This window comes from Bombus affinis, chromosome 1 (genome assembly GCF_024516045.1).
Source record: "Bombus affinis isolate iyBomAffi1 chromosome 1, iyBomAffi1.2, whole genome shotgun sequence".
NCBI classification, from domain to species: domain Eukaryota; kingdom Metazoa; phylum Arthropoda; class Insecta; order Hymenoptera; family Apidae; genus Bombus; species Bombus affinis.
The window spans coordinates 11,192,603-11,211,527 of NC_066344.1; the positions used below are offsets into that span (position 1 = coordinate 11,192,603).

The window sequence follows — 18,925 nt, forward strand, 5'->3', positions numbered from 1 at the left end:
TTCGACTTTAAAACGTTAAATACAAGTTTTTGGAGAAACTGATTTTTATGAATTTGACCTTAGGAATACCAAGTGCAATGTCTAACTTTGTGAATTCAAACTCGTACTAATTTCAACTCACCAATACCATCGATGAATATTACTTATCTGTGGTTGCGAATGCCAGCTGTTACAAGATTTTGGTTGCCTTTATCACTGTGTATGGTCTGATGCTTCTAAGCTCGTATGAAGACTATTTGCTACGTGTCTTAAGTTACGGACACTATCTTCTACAAGTTAAAGTCTATGCAAATCCTTTATAGGTCTAGGCTTTCAGGCACTAATTCTTCTTTCAATTACGGATATCAATTTTTACTAAAATCCAGATTTGATTCTAGCAACTAAGTCAGATATTCATAAACGTATTATCTCCGAACTGCAACCATATACGCACTTTAGCCATGATTCCTTTCATCGTACCTACGTGTAAATTTATCAAGTATAATATCTAAAGCTCACGCTGTCTAATCTGAAACACTAGTGCGACACCTTGGATCGCGACGACGCACATAATCGCACTGCACAAACACATAAATAACCAGTATAATATACAGGGAATCTCTGGTACAATTGCCATCCTATTGCAACGGCGAGAGCGATCCATCTGAGTCGCCGGATATATGGGCTCCCTTCAGAATGATCCTCCCTCCTTCGAGCACGGATATCAATTTTATGTGTCGGTAGGACGATATCGGCCTCGCTCGCTTCCACCCCATCCTGCCGCTTGTTTATGGCTGTATTAATTATTCCTATCGCGTATTCGCCAAGCTACGCTCGCTTCTATTCCCACACGTTGCTGCAGTTGCAGTTGTAATGCATCCGCGGTCGCTCGTTCCGAGCTAGCCGATATAACCACTCGCTCTCGTGCTCGCTCTCTCTCTCTACGCGCAACGGTTTAAGGTTTAAGGGGGCGCGTTCCATTTGCGTGCCGTTTACAACTCGCTGGCCCGCTTACAGCTGCCCGGCCTGTATAACCCTTTGGTGTATTAAGTCCGCGTCCGAACAGCTACGTTGCTACATACGCTGCCACTTCAATGGCCGATTGATTCACAAATAGCGGTACAGCGATCCTCTGATCTTGATACAGCCAAGATGCCAATTAGCAATCAAAAACTAAAATCTCAATTTTGTTTGAATCTTTTTGTTAAGTAGGTTGCGATTAATGAGCTTGTGAATTTTAACAATTGCTTTGGCTTTTTGTATAAAAAATTACTTTTTGTATAAAATAGCCAGTGCTAGCTTGCACATAAAATAGCCTCTCAGCAATATGTTAATTAGTAAGCAAAAATTATTACGTAAGTATTACCGAATTGCCGTGTTTTATTTAAAGGTTTCTAAGGAGTAGAAAATAACAAAATTTTCAATTTCTTGTTTCTTTCCTTGGAAGTGAGGTTGAAAGTTTAAATTGTTTCATTAGCAGGAAGGTAAAACGGAGATTGAAAATTACGTTCTCTTTCCTCTGTGATTTTCTTCGAGAATCGTACATAACCGATCTTGGAATCGTTAGAATCTATTTTCAAACGAGAGTCGTCGTTATTAGATCCCCGTGACCCTGAGTTCGCCAGTATCGGCTTCCATGACCCGAGAGGCTCGATATTGGATCCCGTGACCTCGTGTCGTGGACCTCCTGTCTGGCGAGCTTGCAGTTATCGACATCGTGTTTCACTTGCTTAAATGTCTTAAATATTTATTCCTTAACCTGCTCACTATTTTCCTTAAAATATCATTAGAATTCTAATTAAAAGAACTAATTAATTCTCTAAACACATTGAAATTCAAATCTATATTCAATTAGACGTAAGCTCTTCGCAACAAGCAGCAAGATTTATCCGCTGATGTTTAACATAAATTAAGTGATTTTCATTGTGTTTATGCTCCAACTACGTCATTATAAATCTGTTATTTATTTCTTATACTACACACTACCAAATATTAAAAATAATAAAATTTGCGAAATTTTTTCTTAGTTGGAAAAATATATTCGATGTTATTTCTCCAATGTATTATTTCAATTTTAATCATTCGTGCATACTGTACGGAACAACAAGAAGCTTATTTCAATGTTTCTAGAATTGTCTGGTATTTTCGAACAATCTTTTTCTATCGCAGCATTCAGCCAGTAGCTTTGTCATTCAATGGTCAGACACGATACGCGCTGCTATACGGATGAAAAAGCGCAAAAATGTTGTCGCCTATTTCTAGGTCCGTCTTTCTACAGAAGAGTCGCGACGTCGGATTTCATGGAAACGGCACGATCCATTTAATATATCAGCCAAGACGCCGGCAACATACGACGCTCGGGAATCGTTCGATCCGTGTGAAAAATCTTGGCGAAAATCGGCTTTCGACAGACAGCGTATCATTCCGTGTAACTCACGACCAACTTTCACGATACCGCCGTTATTGATACACGGAAAAGAAGTTTCGAGCAGCAGGAATTTTTCGAAAGCTGCATCGTTTGAAATATTCATCGTGCGAGCATGTAGAGTACTGTTGTCGATAAAACAAGTGGAATAAAGGTGAAATCTAGTCGTGCGTCAGAGGGTTTGCACAATTCTGACTACATGATTTGAAACATGGTCCTAAAACATGCTTTTATACTTTCAATACTTTTATATTTTAATACTATGGAATTTTTTAGGTGAAATCAGCGTGTTATCGATATTAATACAACTTTTTGTATTAGAGTTTATAAAATAATTGTTCGTGCGTAATACGAAATTCACATTCTCTGTCTTTTATTTAATTTTATCTTCCTGTGTATTTAGTATTTTTATTCTTTCTTTTTTCCTTTTTTTTTTTTTTTTTTTTTATTGCCTTCATTTTCATCACCTTCATCGCTTTCATAATAACGCTATTACATCTATTTCTTTGACAATTAGAATATATTTTCGGCTTCTTAAAAAGCAATTCTAATCCTTGTCTAATATATTTGTATTGTTCAATGCAAACAAACTGTCAGTGTCTTATTTCGAAAGGCAGATAATTAATCGAATTATTAAAAAAAGACTTATAATTTATTTCATTTAGCATAGTTTTATTTAGTAAAATAATACAAAAATATTGAATCATCTGGAATTATTCATAAAATATGCAATCCTGCATCTACTGTGTAATTTCTTGTAAAGAAGGAATCTTCTTTCTACTGTTAACTTTCTATGACAACTCTTCCATTATACTGCCCATATACATATAATAATGGCAGAACACCATCAACTTTTCCTTTCACAGTAGTATTATCCTCCCAATTTTGGCCCTACTCGATTCGTCAATACGTAAATGGATCTTAAATGAACCTACGCACGCATAATATCTGATTTCAGTTTCTTACAACAATATGAACACGGCCTGAACATTTCCAGAATATCATCCATCGAGATCTCGTTAAATCAACACCGTGGTGAATATGGTAGACGCGCGAGATCAAAGCAGCCGCGAATACAATTCACATATATCCTGTTACGTTCCTCTTCAAAATAATATACAATCATCCGAATCCACCTTGGTTTTCGCAACAGGAAACGTCAGACGGATCAGATTGCGGCCGCTCATATTTTTCGGATCGAATAACAGATCGGCCCCGTTAGAGATTCTAATCCGAACGGAAAGGCAAACGAAACCCGTGCGCACGTTTGCTCTTCGCACGCGATCGACCAAGTCGCGCATACATACATATACGTACGTACATATATGCAGTCGAGGGTAAAAATAAGTAGACAGGTAGTGGAAATAGGTATCGATGAAATTTCGTTAAATACAGCTTGCTTGCACTAAAGTGTAAATATTACTTTCGATTATCTACCACATAATTTGTGTACTATAAGGATATAATAAATAAAACTGAATTACCTATATAATGCTAGAACCAGTTCGATTAAACTTCATTGATTTCTACTTCCACTACTTGTACATTTATTTCTGTATCTAACTGCATACGCGTACACGCGGATTTGGTTCGTTTAGTCAGTCGGATTCGTCGTTCGCGGTTTGATTCTCGGCCTCGACGTTCATATTTCAGGCTCGTATCACGGTTATCCTTCGAGGAGTTACGTTCGGGTAGCTTGTTTCTCGAGAATCGATCGAACGTGGACAGGAAGAGATAGTTCAGACTGAATGGAAAGGCAAGAGAAACGAAGCAGCAATGTCCATCGCCTTCATCGAGATTTAACGCTGGCATTTACATTTAGGAGGACCTCTCGAGGTGTTGTTTGCTAATCGGATCCGGAAAATGGTGCTCGTGAAATTCGTTCTGAACGTTGTAAACACGCTCCAATGGTAGCTCGATGCTCCGTCCATCAGCGAGCTTAACAAAACCACCGTCTACCATTCAAGTAGATCTCATCCTGTCTCTGAATCTGAACGTCCAGTCTCGTTGCTCGTTCTTTTTTCGTTTTTAGGCTGAAGGAACATTCCAGACATTGGCCGTACCTCGTTCTCTTGGAGGTTTCGTTAAAAGTTTCCCGTTTTTTTTATTTTCGTACCACCACTTCCTTTTATCCGCTCGTTTGCTTTCAATATTCACGGAATGGAGATCGTAGTCGCGAGACTAGTCTGGTTGGCTGAAACCGATGGTGATAAAGGTAAGGGAAGTTCTTGTAGGAAACGTCGATAGAGTGGTTGAATTTTTCTTTTCTTCCCGCACGATTTGTTTGGCATGGTGTTCGGTGGATTGTTGGATGGATTGAAGTACGAGTATAGCGCGGAGAGTGGCTTTGAAAGGAACAATGACTCGAACCTTTGTCGAACTTTTCTTGTCAATTTTTATTGCGTTAATATTGTGCGAGATGTTCTTGATGTTTTGAGAGGGCGAAAATCGACCGACCATATGATCGATCGAATTTTTGTTATAGTAGAGCATAAAGTTCAATAAATATGTTACATACTTCCGTAGGATTTGAACAAAAATATCGACCAAATATAAAAATATTTACTACTTTCGAGCAAATATATTCATCTACTTGACACATACACATTTACCACAAAACATTACCAAACTTCCACCAGTAAGATTCGAAATTTCATTGCTTGCGAATAAATTTACTTATCAAATTCATTTTCTGTAACATTTATAATAACATTATAATGCTATTTAGTACAGTATCTTCTACTTGAAAATTTATTAAATCTCTAACACGCACACTTAACATTGCTTCTTTAATCAAACATACTTTCTTTCCAGAGAATCTAGTATTAAGTTTAATTAAGGAACTAAAGATAAATGATGTATCCAAGAGATTCCAAAACATTTGATGGTAAAGGACGATGAACGATCTATTTTCATTTTGTGTTTCAGCTTCTAGCTGGTAACAATAATCCGTACTCGGAGAAGGAACAGGTCTTCGACCCTGCGATCGTTGCAACGAAAGTCCGTTTCATTCCTTATACCTCTCACATGCGGATGGTATGCATACGAGTGGAGCTTTATGGTTGTCCGTGGACCGGTGAGTACAATTTATTACAGTTACTTTCGCCTCCTATATCTCAGGATCTTGCTACTTATTTGTGACAAGGTATCCACCGCTAAATATTGAAAAGAACGATGCAGTGGTTCCTTCGGCATCGAGTATTTTTATCATGCTGTCAGTACTTTCCGTTTTATCGGATCGAGGAGGGAACTTCTTACCGTTGGAAAAGCGTGCACGCGACCGGGACCGTATTTCCTGCGTTCTGTCAGCGTCGATTTTCCTGCCTCAAAAATCTAATACCATTCTCTGGCCGTCGTTTGTCGCTTACTATAATTCCATTCCTTTTCTAGCACGGTGAACGCAATAAATAGTCGCTGAAAAACTTGCTTCGAATACAAAGTGGGTTACCACTTTAACTATAAAACTACTTTCAAAACCGATCCAGACAGAAATGAAATACGCTTAATCTTGTATTCCGTTGGATTATTGTGAGTCCAAGCTTTATAAGTAGATCGTGAGCGTCTACCTTTGGTGGGAAGTTTGAGAGTACAAAAATGCAAGAATACATATAATATGGAGGAACATGTAATAGGTTGTGACGTATGAAATATCCGAGTCTTCAGGATTCGTATCACTGAATTCTAAAATGGATGCTTCTAAAAGCATCTGCTTCTAAAAGGTATCTGCGTAGAAAGCTGTTGAGAAATGAAAGTTGTATGTATATATATATAAAAGACAAAATTCTTAACTTCAGTGTAACATACTACGATACATTTGAAAGTGTAAAAATGTTTATTGAAAAATAGAAATTCTTAGCGTCATTCGTAACTCCATCACTCATACATTTGCCATCTATTCTAGAGATATATAAAATATTCAAACTACAGTACTCGATGAAACATTTGGAAGATTCCATTTTTAGATTAGACTTTTCCTTCAGATTCCATTTTTTAATTGTATTATTCCATAGCAAATCTAAATTTCCAGATAGTTTTCAATTTTACATGGTTTACTTATAAGTTTCTTCCGATTAATTCCTATTTCAAATTTAGAAGATTGCATGAAACAAAATTTACCAGCTCGATCCAATAACACAGGTATGTTGCGTTAATTTCACCCCAAACAGGCTCACAAAGTCTCATCTGGTGTAGAAACTTCCAGCTTCGATCGTTATTGTCGTTCTAACAATAGATATCGTTACTTCGTATCGACGTTGTTCGTAGATGGCGGACGTTTTAAGAAATATTTACACCGACGATGTTTGTTTCCCATTATTGAATTGGTATCGTTCTCGCAGTATCGGAGGGACGTGTATGCACGGTTGAACGATGGGACAGCAGCCGCTTGAAAAGTCGCCCGAATTATCAAGTGTACGATATTTTTATTGGTACGTCGTTAGCGGTGAAAAACAGCACGACCGTAAACGACAACTTGCGTGTATCCAGTTTCGGTGTCGGGCCAGCTGTGCAATTACTGTAACAAGAACGAAAATATTTTTCATATGCTGGATGGTGATTCTAGTCGAAATTACTGCAATCGCGACTGCTACGAGCCTCGGTATTACTCTCTGCGTATACGTGCGTGTATTATATGTATACGCGTATATACAACATATATATTTTTTTGTGAGTTTTTTAACCCCTCCGTGCCCCCATCGCATGAAGCGAACAACACCATGATAAATATAGATACGGTATTTTTATTGCGCTCGAAATTTATCGCTCGTACCGTTTTATCGGAAAAGAAAGCAATAGGAGAGGAAATCGGTGCCATTTTACCAACGTTCTACACCGCCGGAAGCTTTCTGTTCATTTTTCCCTATCATTCGCGCAAACGGCTAATTTAATACTGTCAAGCTTTTAATCTCATTCTCTTCTCTCGAATAGATATTCGTCGTTGTTGCACGACGGACCATTAAGAATGCAATTGATTATTTTTCGAGCGGTAACGTCGAAGCTCGTACTACGTTCTTCCCTTATTGGCATCTGTCAGTTTTCGTCGCGTCGAAGACGGAAGCTTCCGAATAAAAATCATTTCTCTGTATGTCCTTTCGCCGCGAACGTGCCACTCTATCGGATGTCAATCTCCGACGCGGTGATGAGAACGTGCACAGATTAAATTATGCGATTCTTGCGGATCTCTTAAATAAAGTCGCCTCAAGTAAATGGCTTAGAGAAGCGGTTTTAAATTAAATACATCTTCTAGATAGTGAAATATTTAGAAGCTCTAACCTGTCGAATGGTAAATTTTATATTTATATTGATGCCTATTCTCTTCATTTAGACGTGTACTAAAACCATCGAAATCGCAGGACAATTTTATCTTGTGACTTATTAGATTAAAGTTCGTCCTCGTGTAAGATACGACTCGTGCTTCGATAAGCTATTTGTGAGTCTATATTTGTATTAATTAGTTAGATTAATTGTAATAAGTTAGAAAGCATATTGACAGAATTCTCTTACAATTTTATTTCTTCATCGATATAATCCGACATTAATTTGATTAAAAGTATTCCTGAAGGCAACTATGAAAACAAACAATCTGGTATCAGTCACTTCGACGAATTTTAAAAGTGGATCGAGCCACTTAGAAGCCAAATTGACTAATTCTTTCATAAAGTTATTAATTTCACGCTATACCAATACGTAACTAGTATCCAATATCTCAAAAGAGGAAGCCTTATTTTCATAGATTTATTTATCACACGTAGATATCACAGATGCTTGTAAGTTCCGAAGAATGTTTAAAAATTGTACTAATTATAATTTTCATTTCTCTATAGAATTTAATTTATGAAATCGATCAGCGCGGTTTTTCAGCCACGATCGATTGCTTCTCGATCCTTAAATTACTCTCAAACGAACCGTATCACTAGACTGCGGATATCTACGGAAATTCATATTTCTACGAATACAACGAAAAGAGCAGGACTTAGTCGGATCACTTATGAATTAAATATACCTAACAAATACTATACTTTGGGATATTTTATATATTTTTGTATAATACATGCATTCTGTAAATTTGTACACTTTTAAATTTTCCGTAGCTGTATAAAAATCCGTAGTCTACACGTCAGAATATAAAAAGTAACCACATGGCGTTTATATAAAGATTCGAAAGTTTCCCGGTGGCGTCTATTTCCCGAGGACGTGTGCTTTATCCAACGACCAAGCGCAATCTTATCACGTCTCTTCGTGGAATAAAATGTCCGTCTCATCGCCGCGATGATGCATAGTTCACGAACGTACCGTGCTACTACCCTTTTTGTTTTCTCGGTTGCAGACGGCTTGGTGTCGTATTCCATGCCCCAAGGAATTAAGAGAGGATCGGAGGTTGACCTTTCCGACAGGACGTACGACGGCAGGGAAGAAGGAGGTTACCTCTCCGGGGGACTTGGTCAACTTGTCGACGGGCAAAAGGGTCCTGACAACTTCAGATTGGACGTCAGTGGTAACGGGAAAGGTGAGCTGCCTCGTGCTGGAACGAGATTAACGCTAGAGTTTGATCGTGTCTAGATTAGCGTGATAGAACCGTCTGCTACGTTCCGTGCTCGCGAGTTACCAGCTCGTTCGTTTGCTTATTATTTCGTTCCTTCTTCCATCTTTCCATTTTATCCTTGTTCTTTTTCCTTCTTTCTATTTTACTTTCTTTCTAGCTTTTGTTCTTTCGTTGTTCTTTTATTCTTTTTTTCTTTGCGTTACGCGTAGAAAGGATCGTTGAAATTCGGCTTGACAGGGCTGAAGGAGCTAGTAAAGGGAGGAAAAGGAGAATGGTCTGCGGGTGGAAAGAAAACAGGATCGTTTAAGCTAACGGGGCTCAGTTTTACGGGAATTAACAATTCTCCTGCGGGTGTTTTCTCGAGTATTATTAAATCTCAATTGTAAATTCGCTGTTTCGTTTCAACGGCGGAATTAAATTTGCTGGGCGTTATCGAACTGCATACATATTACAACAGGTAGAAGTTTCTTTAGCTCTGGCGGAACGTATCGATGATAAAGAAACTCGATGGAGAAGTAAATTGTTTTCTTCGTTCTGTAAGAAAAAGCTAATGAATCGATAGCTCCGGTCTTTGAAATAGCTCGATTTTTACGTGACAACTTTTTTCCTAAGTATACTATTGTCCTGGAATTAATTATAGTTATTAGAAACGATATAGTAAGACCGAAAAATTGAGTTCTTGAACGGTGATATCGATTGATACATCCCTTGAAAGTCTCTTAAATTTGAAGCTACACGCATTGATTAAAACTGTTTATTCAATAACAAAAATTAATTTGTTATTGCCAAAGAAAAAGGTAATTTCAAATTTATGTGTTTTTCAAAAAGTCAAAGGTTTTTAATTCTACAAATATATGATCTTCTTCCCTTGATTGATGTCGCCACCTTATTACGTCTTTTCTATCAACTTAACTCATACAGCTCATACGTAGCCAAGTTAACAAAAGATCTCGCGAGGTATCTGGTGCCGGCGCTTAAACCGGCGAATAAAATTTTCCTCGTGTCGATTCTAGGTGTATAGAACAGTCTAGATAGTGATAAGAGAATTCTAGGAAGCTATGTCTGCGAAGGCTAGGATACTCGGACTCTTCCGGAGGCAAACGTGTTCCACGTCGCACTCGAATCTGTTCCAATTTACATTTATATTGAACCGCGGACTAGGCTGCGAGCCACGATGCTGTTTACCGGCTCCCAGGATACATTTGTGTCTTTCCATTTACGCCACGGGACAGGCCGAGGCTACGTACTTTCAGCTTCTTAAACTTTTAAACCCGTCGAGACTGCGTGCACCAGCCACTCCTTTCTCTCTATTCTCTTCTTAAACCTCTGTTGCAATCGGAGTCTCTCGAATCGAGAAGAACTGGCCTCTTAGCGTCCTATGCAGCTGCATCCCGTTTCTATTTTCAAAAGACTCGCGAAAATATTTCTTCGCTTCCATTCTTAGTCTGGTTGAGACGATGATGAAGAAGCCACGTCATTGTTTCTATCGTTGTCCAGAAAGTTTCCGTGAAACTTCCGTTCCGTTGGCATGGATGCACTCACTGTTGCATCCTCGTTCTCGTTAATAAGTTTCCTTGGTTTGCATGCAAGAATAGTACGAGAACTCGAACAGCACGATGCGATCAGAATGTCAGCGGGAAACGGCTCGTCAGCACCGGAGTGAATAATTAGGTCATTAGGTAATAACTTTCAGATTGCAGTTTAGCGAACATCACGACAAGGACAGGGACCGTTGCTGATTCTAATATCGTCGGGCTGAATCTATGGTATTTTCTAAATTTTTCTGCATCCAGATTTCTTTGATCCGCCGCCTTGTTAATAAATCTTCTCCGTATATTGTTCGCCAAGCTGTTTTGTTGAATGACGACGTGTTACTCAGCGATGTTATAAATGATTACGCGTACAAAGTTAATTGTTTTGATGAATGGAAGAGCAAGAAAAAATTTCAACATACAAAATTTGAGTCATTAATAATCGTCGTAGAAAATTATATAAATGAACTTCGTTCCTTTATCGCTTGCGAAATTGTTTAAAAGGTTGTTTAATTAATATATTTTTGTTCCGTACCGCGACCTAGTAATTATACACTCGCCCATTTCTTCATCCACGGTACTTCACATTTCTTTTCTATTTCTATTACAACCTTTCAACACTAGTCGTTTCTAATTTTTTAAACATGCCATGTACATTTTCTCATTTTTATTTCTCTGTCGTTCCGCTTGTCTAACGCTTTCTTTAACACAATCGCTCGGACCTGCAATAGTCCTCAAGGAGTCGTTGCTGCCGTGTCGAAAATTAGTCTTTATCACCACTGATTCCATCTGCCTGCCATAAGGTTTAGTGTTTGCTGTCGAGTCTTTTATTTTCACGATGCGTTAAGTCCAGGCGCTCCTGGGTTTCATTACTTGTAATGGTTAAACGTTGGAACATGCGGAATTTCCGCGTGCGTCACTCGAGGCTAGCGACTGACCTACAGTTTGGAGGCGGCCTGTTCTCATTTTTTCGTATCAGTTTTTCCAACGAATTAGCAACGATGACCGTTGCCCTTACTTCTTCACTAAAAATGTGAATTGATGAATTCTCTTCTCCCATGTTCTAGTTTTCATCTTTTCCACATCCACCACCGATACTTCGCTTGTACTTAGCTCTCCGCACAAGACACACAGAGAAACGACACTAATCCGCTTACACTTAATATTCATCCATACATTTAATTGCGTTTGTGTTCTTTGCGAAATGTATAGCTATAGGTGTCAGGTTCATTCGAAATATCCCCATCATCGTAATCGAAGTAGAGAATTGGCTGGCTCGTGGTGTCGATGCTAATCGAGACGAGAATTTACGACTGTCATTGACGAGTCTCGCCGCAGACGCGTTGCTCCGCGAACACAGTTGAACAATCTTTGTAAAACCATCCAAATCAAAGACCACAGGAGAAAGAGAATATTTTGATTATATTTCCCCGGTCCAAAGAATTCCAAATTTCAAACATACGAAGCTTTCGCAGATACAAATCCACGAAGAATATAATATAAATATTAAAAAGAAATATAATTAATACAAACATAAATTACAGAAATATAAATCTCCAGAATTTTACAAAGATCAAGAACGCATCTACCATTTCATGACAGCTGATATTTTTTTAAATATTCATGAATTCGATTCGAATGCGAAACAAGGAGAAGGTTTCATTAGTATAAAATGTAACATAATATACTATGAAATGAACCAAGAGCGTATTGAATTTTACAATTACTCTCCGTAGAAAACAAGGAATACAGTTCATCGCATTCCTGCCCTTTGGCCTATAGTCATAACCCTTGGAAAAATAGTTCTACACCATGACTACTAAGCTGTTCCTCATCTACGTCGTTTAAATTCTCTTTAGAAATCGATAACATGCGAGCGTATACCGTTTTACGATCACCATACGCTCGGCAGTATAGTTTCAGGATGGTTTAAGTGAGAAAATCATCAAGCTACGGAGAGTTCACGGTGTGGTATATACCCGTTGGTTCGGCGGTTATCTTACGACCCTTCTGAATGTTCAGAATTGATGGTGGATAACGGCCGAAGGCGGCGGCGGCGACGACGACAGGAAACTGGAAACTATTTACTCGGGGGACGATATTAAGGGTGGTTTATATGAGGGCGGATAGATCAGAGCGATATAATGCTGCTGCACTGCTGATCGTGAACATTGTCGATAGAGAGGGAAAGCGGGTAGCAAAAGCAGAGGGATGGATGTGCCATGGAAAATCCGAATGCCTACAGCATTCAACGGACACGACGAGTCGAAACGAAACTTCGAATTTTTAATAAGCTCCGAGGGATCAAGGTAGGCTGCCTAGTAGAACAGCTCGACCGATTCCCGCACGAAGACTGCGTGAAGATGGAGCTGCTTTGTCTTGGTACGCTCGACATCTTCTACGCTTCTTTCATCCACCCTCAGAGAATTCGTCGAGGACGAAAGAGAAAAATGCACAGGATTTATAGCGCTAAGAACAAATCTCGGTTGCTTCGGAGAGGTACGATCATCGTGTATCTACTTCTCGTCTTATAAAGCGAGATGAGAGGACAGGAGAAATTGAAACGTAAATAAGAGACGCGATTATGGGGAGAATCTTGGTATCTCGCTGTTGACTCGTTGTAATATTATGTTTCTAAAGATATTTCTGTTAACGTAGTGTAACGTTCCGTAAACTATAATTATTGAAATTTCGAATTGCACGGGGTTGCAAGCTTTGATACGCCTGTGAACGACGGAAACTCGGGACGCGTTCTAAGCTGGATTTTGCAAGGTCACAGGAAGTTTTGGAAGTAAGGTCAGATAGCAATCGCTTTACCTTATATTTCAATGTAACAACTAATATATATTCTATACTTAACAAAAAACAAGCAAAAAAGCGTATCTAAAAATGGTATATCTATGTACAGGATGATTATGTTGCAAACTCTGTTTAGAATCTATGGCATATGAGTTCTTATAAATAATTTCAATGAGATTTATGTTTTCATGTTATTAATAGTGTATGAAGTATAATGATGGATTTTGTAACTTTTTTGCTAATACATAAAGCTGATAAAGCGTTGGCGTCAGATCACCTCTGCTTTAACATAGCCCAAATTCTTCTCATTGAGTATTTTCCTTGTAAACGTGTAAGCTCTGGAATTGTATATTCAATCCTTAAACATTCAATGAACAATGATTGTAGAAAAATCCATCCGATTTCAATTACCATGTGATTACATATTCCTTTTTACAAGAAAGTTTTTTTTAGGTCATTCACAGTAAACTTCCCGGGGAGTTCATTTCGACGAATTCACGTGGAATTCGTAAAATCGCGCGCTCACGAAAGTTCGGCCGGAAAACCGCAGCCAGCGTCCGGTTAAAGGCGGAAATTCGAAGCGAACCGCGAAAAGTAAGAGAGAAACCAGGTTCGGAAAAACGCGTAACTCGCGGTCGCGGCCGGCTTTAGGGTTATTGCAGTCCATTTTCAATCCGCGTGCACTTCCCCCATGGGGCTCGGTGTGTTCGTACGCGAATATACTCGAAACAGTGGTATCTGGCGTCGCGGATCCGTGCAATAACTGCCGCTGCGGCTCCACGAAACTCTTCCATTTTCCGAAACCGTGTTCCGTTGCACTTGCGGTGCGTATCCACCGACACACTTTAAAATAGAAGTTCCAGATCCATATATAGATGTGGAAAATAGTTTTCAATCGAAAACCGGGTTACCGAAAGTTAATTCGAAAAGTAATTAAAATACAGATATGTTAAATTTTTTTTAAAGATTTAAGAGATTAAAAAGAATTCTTTTTATTTGGAGTTTAAATCCAATAATAAAATAATGTTTCTTTTAATATACTTAGACGCACATACTCGTGCATAGTCTTGCATTAAGTAACTTTCAAACAATAGTCCGTTTCAATGAATCTTAAACAATAGGAAAGTTAATAGATCGCGAAATTATAAAAATGAAATTTGTTTAAATCGGGAGAGTGTAGCATAAACTTCTTAGACTTGCCTCAAATTACACAAGTTTGTACTTGTTTATTATCGTTTAAATAAAATGCGTTTAGTCGATATATTATTTGTTCACAAGATTATCAAGTGATCGATTCCATTGATATTTTGCATCAGTTCCACTTTTACGCTCCCATGCGTCAACCAATGATTTATGTAACTATCTCAATCGTTTGCATACGAACTCTAATTTTGCGAACTTTGCGATGTTACCGATCTTTTTTTGTAATTCTCTCTTTAGATTTAAGCTATTCGTCTATAACTCCATTTATAACCACTAATTGCTTACCTTTATTTTTTGTTTCATTCTCTATTATTATTTATCATTATATCATTATATCTTCGTTATTATTAGCTTATAACCTGTTATAATCTGTTATATTCGCTATTGCAAGAAAGGAATTTTTTTATTTCACCCGCAAGTTATTTAATTAATTTCATTGAATTTAATAATGTAATATCACGTTACAAGCCGTTTGGAAGGATGATAGGAATATCCGAGATAATATTTCGGCGAGGATCGATGATACCCAGAGGCCGACTAACAAAGATAATTCCGCGAAATTAGCAGCAATGGTAAACCAGTGAATATAAATTAGGAGATGGTTTTAGTTCAGTGGCCGGTTACGTTGCCTGTTCCTGAAACTGGAGAATGGTGAGCCGGGTTTTCGACGAGTCACGAAGGTTGATTGTTAATCGGTGGCCAAGAGCTAGTTGAGGGAATGGGGTTGGCCGGAGAAAAGTTGGGAAAGCGATGAAGGTAAGGACGTTTCGTGCAAGGCGTTCTAGTGGACTCGTTAGTAAGGCTTAAACTTTAAACGGACTTCCTTCACACAGACGAGTTTTATATATCTTTCTGCTTTCTTCTCTTTATCGTACGTGTAAATCTAGATTTTAGAAATCTATATATTTAGTTTGTGTAAGGTTTAGAATATTTCATAGTTTCATTTTTATAACTTATTGTTATGATAATATTAATAAAATTGTTATTCTAAAATGTTCTCGTATATGATAATATAATGAAAAATGAGTGGAATGAAAAAAGGGTAGGATATCTGTTAAAATGTAAATTCAGGTGACAATATCGATGGAATTAATGTAGCAAAGTATTCTTAGACAGGGTGAGACACAGAACGATGTTTAGCAATCGGAAATGGTCGAGGTAGGGTAAAACAGAAGGGAGGATTCGTTTCGTGCTGAATCCGTTAATGGACTTGTCAGTAACATATAGGGAGGGAAAGAATTGGTTGATCGGATTGCTGGGCCGAGGATTCGAATCGAGATTTTTCATTTGTGGACCGATTCCACTACCAATTGCGCTATCTGTTCTATCGACGAATCTTCCCTTACCAATCTAAAAAAAATTTTTTCGAATTTACATTTTGAATCACGAATCTACCACGTCGCTTTGCGGATGTTCAACTTACTCGCTGTTGTTAGAAGAAGTTACAATTTTAGTTCATTCCATTCCATTAACATAATATTTACGAATTTAATCATGAAATATGAGATGCGTGTTCTATTTAAATAATTCGTAAAATCTGAATAAACATTTGAAGGAGACAAGAAAGCAAGTGACGAGACAAAGCAGAAGATTTCATGTTGCGAAGAAATGAGAGAAAGAACGAAGCTACGATCTTCCGCGTTTAAATTCGCTGGTGAAGAGCGCGAATTCAATGCAGTCGCAGATTGCACGAACCGCCTACTATTTCGCATTCAGCTGACGATTAATTAAGGCAACATTCAAAGACCAGCTGTCGTTCGGCTGAAAATAGGTTGGCATTGGGAACGGGCCGGGGCTGAAAGGACATCGCACAATTTGCAACAAATGCGTTCACGTTGAAACAATTTGTTCGTTTGATAGGGACCGGCCCGTTCACACCGCGCGGCAAACAGATTTCACGTCATGGCCGATTCACGGATTATTTATGTTACAAATTTTATTGTCTCGTTTATCGGTACGCGGTGTCGATGGGGTAATCGGATCCAACGACGTAACGTATCATTTTTCAGATTCACGAATGGAAATATTCTCGTCGTATTCGAACTCATCGCGTGATGTTCTCGTCCATATTGTTAAAAAATATAAACGAGAAAAACGGAAAAAAGATGCGGAGAAGAAGAGAGAGAGAGAGGGAGAACATGAAAAAAGGTACATTTATATGGACGAACGGAACTGAAAAAACAGTCGATCGTTCGATTGTGTTTCAGCCGATCGCCGATGTTGTTAAACTCGAATTAGTCGCGGATTCGAATTTTATCGGACGCCACTGGTCGGTTGTCGAATGGCGGACGCTTCTTGGTACACCGATTCACTGTGATTGTTGAAGGATCGATGAAAAGACATTTCGTGTAACGTTTTTGTCAGGGTACATTGTGCGGCAGAAGTGTAACGAGGCAGGATTAAAACGTGACAGGCCGATGTTTTTGTCCATCCGTATTCGAACGTTTTAAATCGGTTCGAATGACCCAGAGGATGTAGCATTGTATTTTTGCAATAATAAGTTTCTTTTCCTTTCTTGTTTAAGGATACGAATGGGTAGGCTGGAGAAACGACACACCAAGTATGCTCGGTCGTCCCGTTGAAATAACCTTCGAATTCGACTATTCGAGGAATTTCACTGCCATACACTTGCACATGAACAATTACTTCACCAAAGACGTGCAGGTACGTTCAACTTCTCTTCATTTCGACTGTGTTGCAGACATAAAATAACGAAGAAAGATTTTCCCGAGAATATATTTTCTGCTACGACGGTATCTCCAAAAGTGATATCCAAACACGCTTCTCCAGATTAATCCGATTAATATTCCGATTATAGCCTCTTCTACGCGGAGATCGATGTTTGTTCAATCAGTATGAACTCGCTGCGAGATTCATGAATTCGGTATAATTCATTAAACTTTGTGGATGACTCGTTAACGAGTAAGAAAGACGTGAAAATCGCTCTTTGAACGTTCCTTAAAGCGAACACGCGTTATCTTAACGAAGCCATAGCTTCGTCGAAATTTTCTCAAATACCTTAAAAGGGAATGAGAAAGATAGAACGAAACGATCCAGAACTTTGAACGACGCCCCATCGTTGTTAAACTCGCGTAAACGATCTCGACTACGTTTATCTCGGAAATCGTGCGATAACGTTGCATCGCGGTTTCCATGGCAAATTCAACGCGCTGTAAAAACGCATTTTATTCAACGTGAAAAAACAAATCCGGTAGCTTTTCCACGATTCGATGGACAGGGAATTAAATTTTTCATTCGATCGGCCCATATGGTTCGACGCTTTTGCGTAGAGAAACTATTTTGCCTCGGTTGAACGATGGTTATTACGTTGCTCCATATACTCACACGATACGTACACGTAGCGACGACTGTAGACGAAACAACAACGGGAGTGGAAGCTAAAGAAAAAGAAATAACGAAGGAGAAATAAGGTAGAGAGAAAAGAAGAGAAGAATTTCCATCACGTTCAACGATTCCCTCCCCTGTTTATTCGTCTACCAATCGCTTCATCTTCAGCCATGAACGCGACTGTATTCTCTACACACACGTGATTCTTCCGCAGGTCTTTTCCTACGCGAAGGTTTATCTTGGCACCGGTGGAAACCAGTTCAACGGCGAACCCGTCCATTTCTCGTATATACCGGACCTGGTGTTGGAGCAGGCACGTGATGTTACCATAAAGCTTCACTCGCGCGCTGGCCGTTTTCTGAAGCTACAGCTGTATTTCGCGGCGCGCTGGATCATGCTCAGCGAAGTAATCTTCGAATCAGGTAAGGGAAACACAACGGATCTCTCGATAAAAATCTATTTTTCATCCTACTTCCCCACCTCTTCGATTCACGATCCGTAGACGAGAGTGTGTACTTTAGGGTGAGAGAAAAACGGAGTCACAGGAAAATAGGTAGAAAAAAAGCTACAGAGACGACGGTAAGAAACATAAGGGACGAAAAGAGCGAAAGAGGGAAAGGGATCACGGGAATCGGGATAGCGAGATATCGAAAACGAAATAACTTCACACGGATTTCAAGGCTGCCACGGAAACTTCGCCAAGAGTAGAAACCGCATCCGGTGCACGTTTCGAGGCCGTCGCTTGCGAACTTTGGATCAAGACACGGATGAGTTTTAAAGTCCCTCTCTCCGCAGACACCCGCCCGGTCGATTCGATTTCCAATTTTAGATGACACGTTCGCCACCGTGACGATAGAATCGTTGAAAAAGATGAAGGATAATCAGGCAGCTGCGCGCGAACGACGATACGTCAGAACGTTCATCCTTGATGGGACGATGAATTCTTGAACGTGGCTGACAGACGAATCGCCGATAGAATTTTTATTCGCCTTCCTTCCCAATGGAATATCTTATACTATGAATTGTTTTATTTAAAACTTTTAGGGTTTTTATGTCAGAGGAAAAGTCTCAATAGCGAGTGACGTGGAAGATATATTT

At 39.0% G+C, this 18,925-nt stretch overlaps 1 protein-coding gene across 7 annotated transcripts in view; it reads left to right on the forward strand.

Annotated features, from left to right (window-relative positions):
• Positions 1 to 18,925, forward strand: part of LOC126917046 (discoidin domain-containing receptor 2) — a 220,469-nt gene that overhangs the window by 154,911 nt on the left and 46,633 nt on the right. For all 7 annotated transcript variants that reach the window (XM_050723485.1, XM_050723456.1, XM_050723447.1 and 4 more), the window contains 4 exons: positions 5,333 to 5,480; positions 8,730 to 8,909; positions 17,004 to 17,143; positions 18,042 to 18,249. In XM_050723485.1, the coding sequence (XP_050579442.1) occupies positions 5,333 to 5,480; positions 8,730 to 8,909; positions 17,004 to 17,143; positions 18,042 to 18,249 (676 nt within the window). The remainder of the gene's footprint in view (positions 1 to 5,332; positions 5,481 to 8,729; positions 8,910 to 17,003; positions 17,144 to 18,041; positions 18,250 to 18,925) is intronic.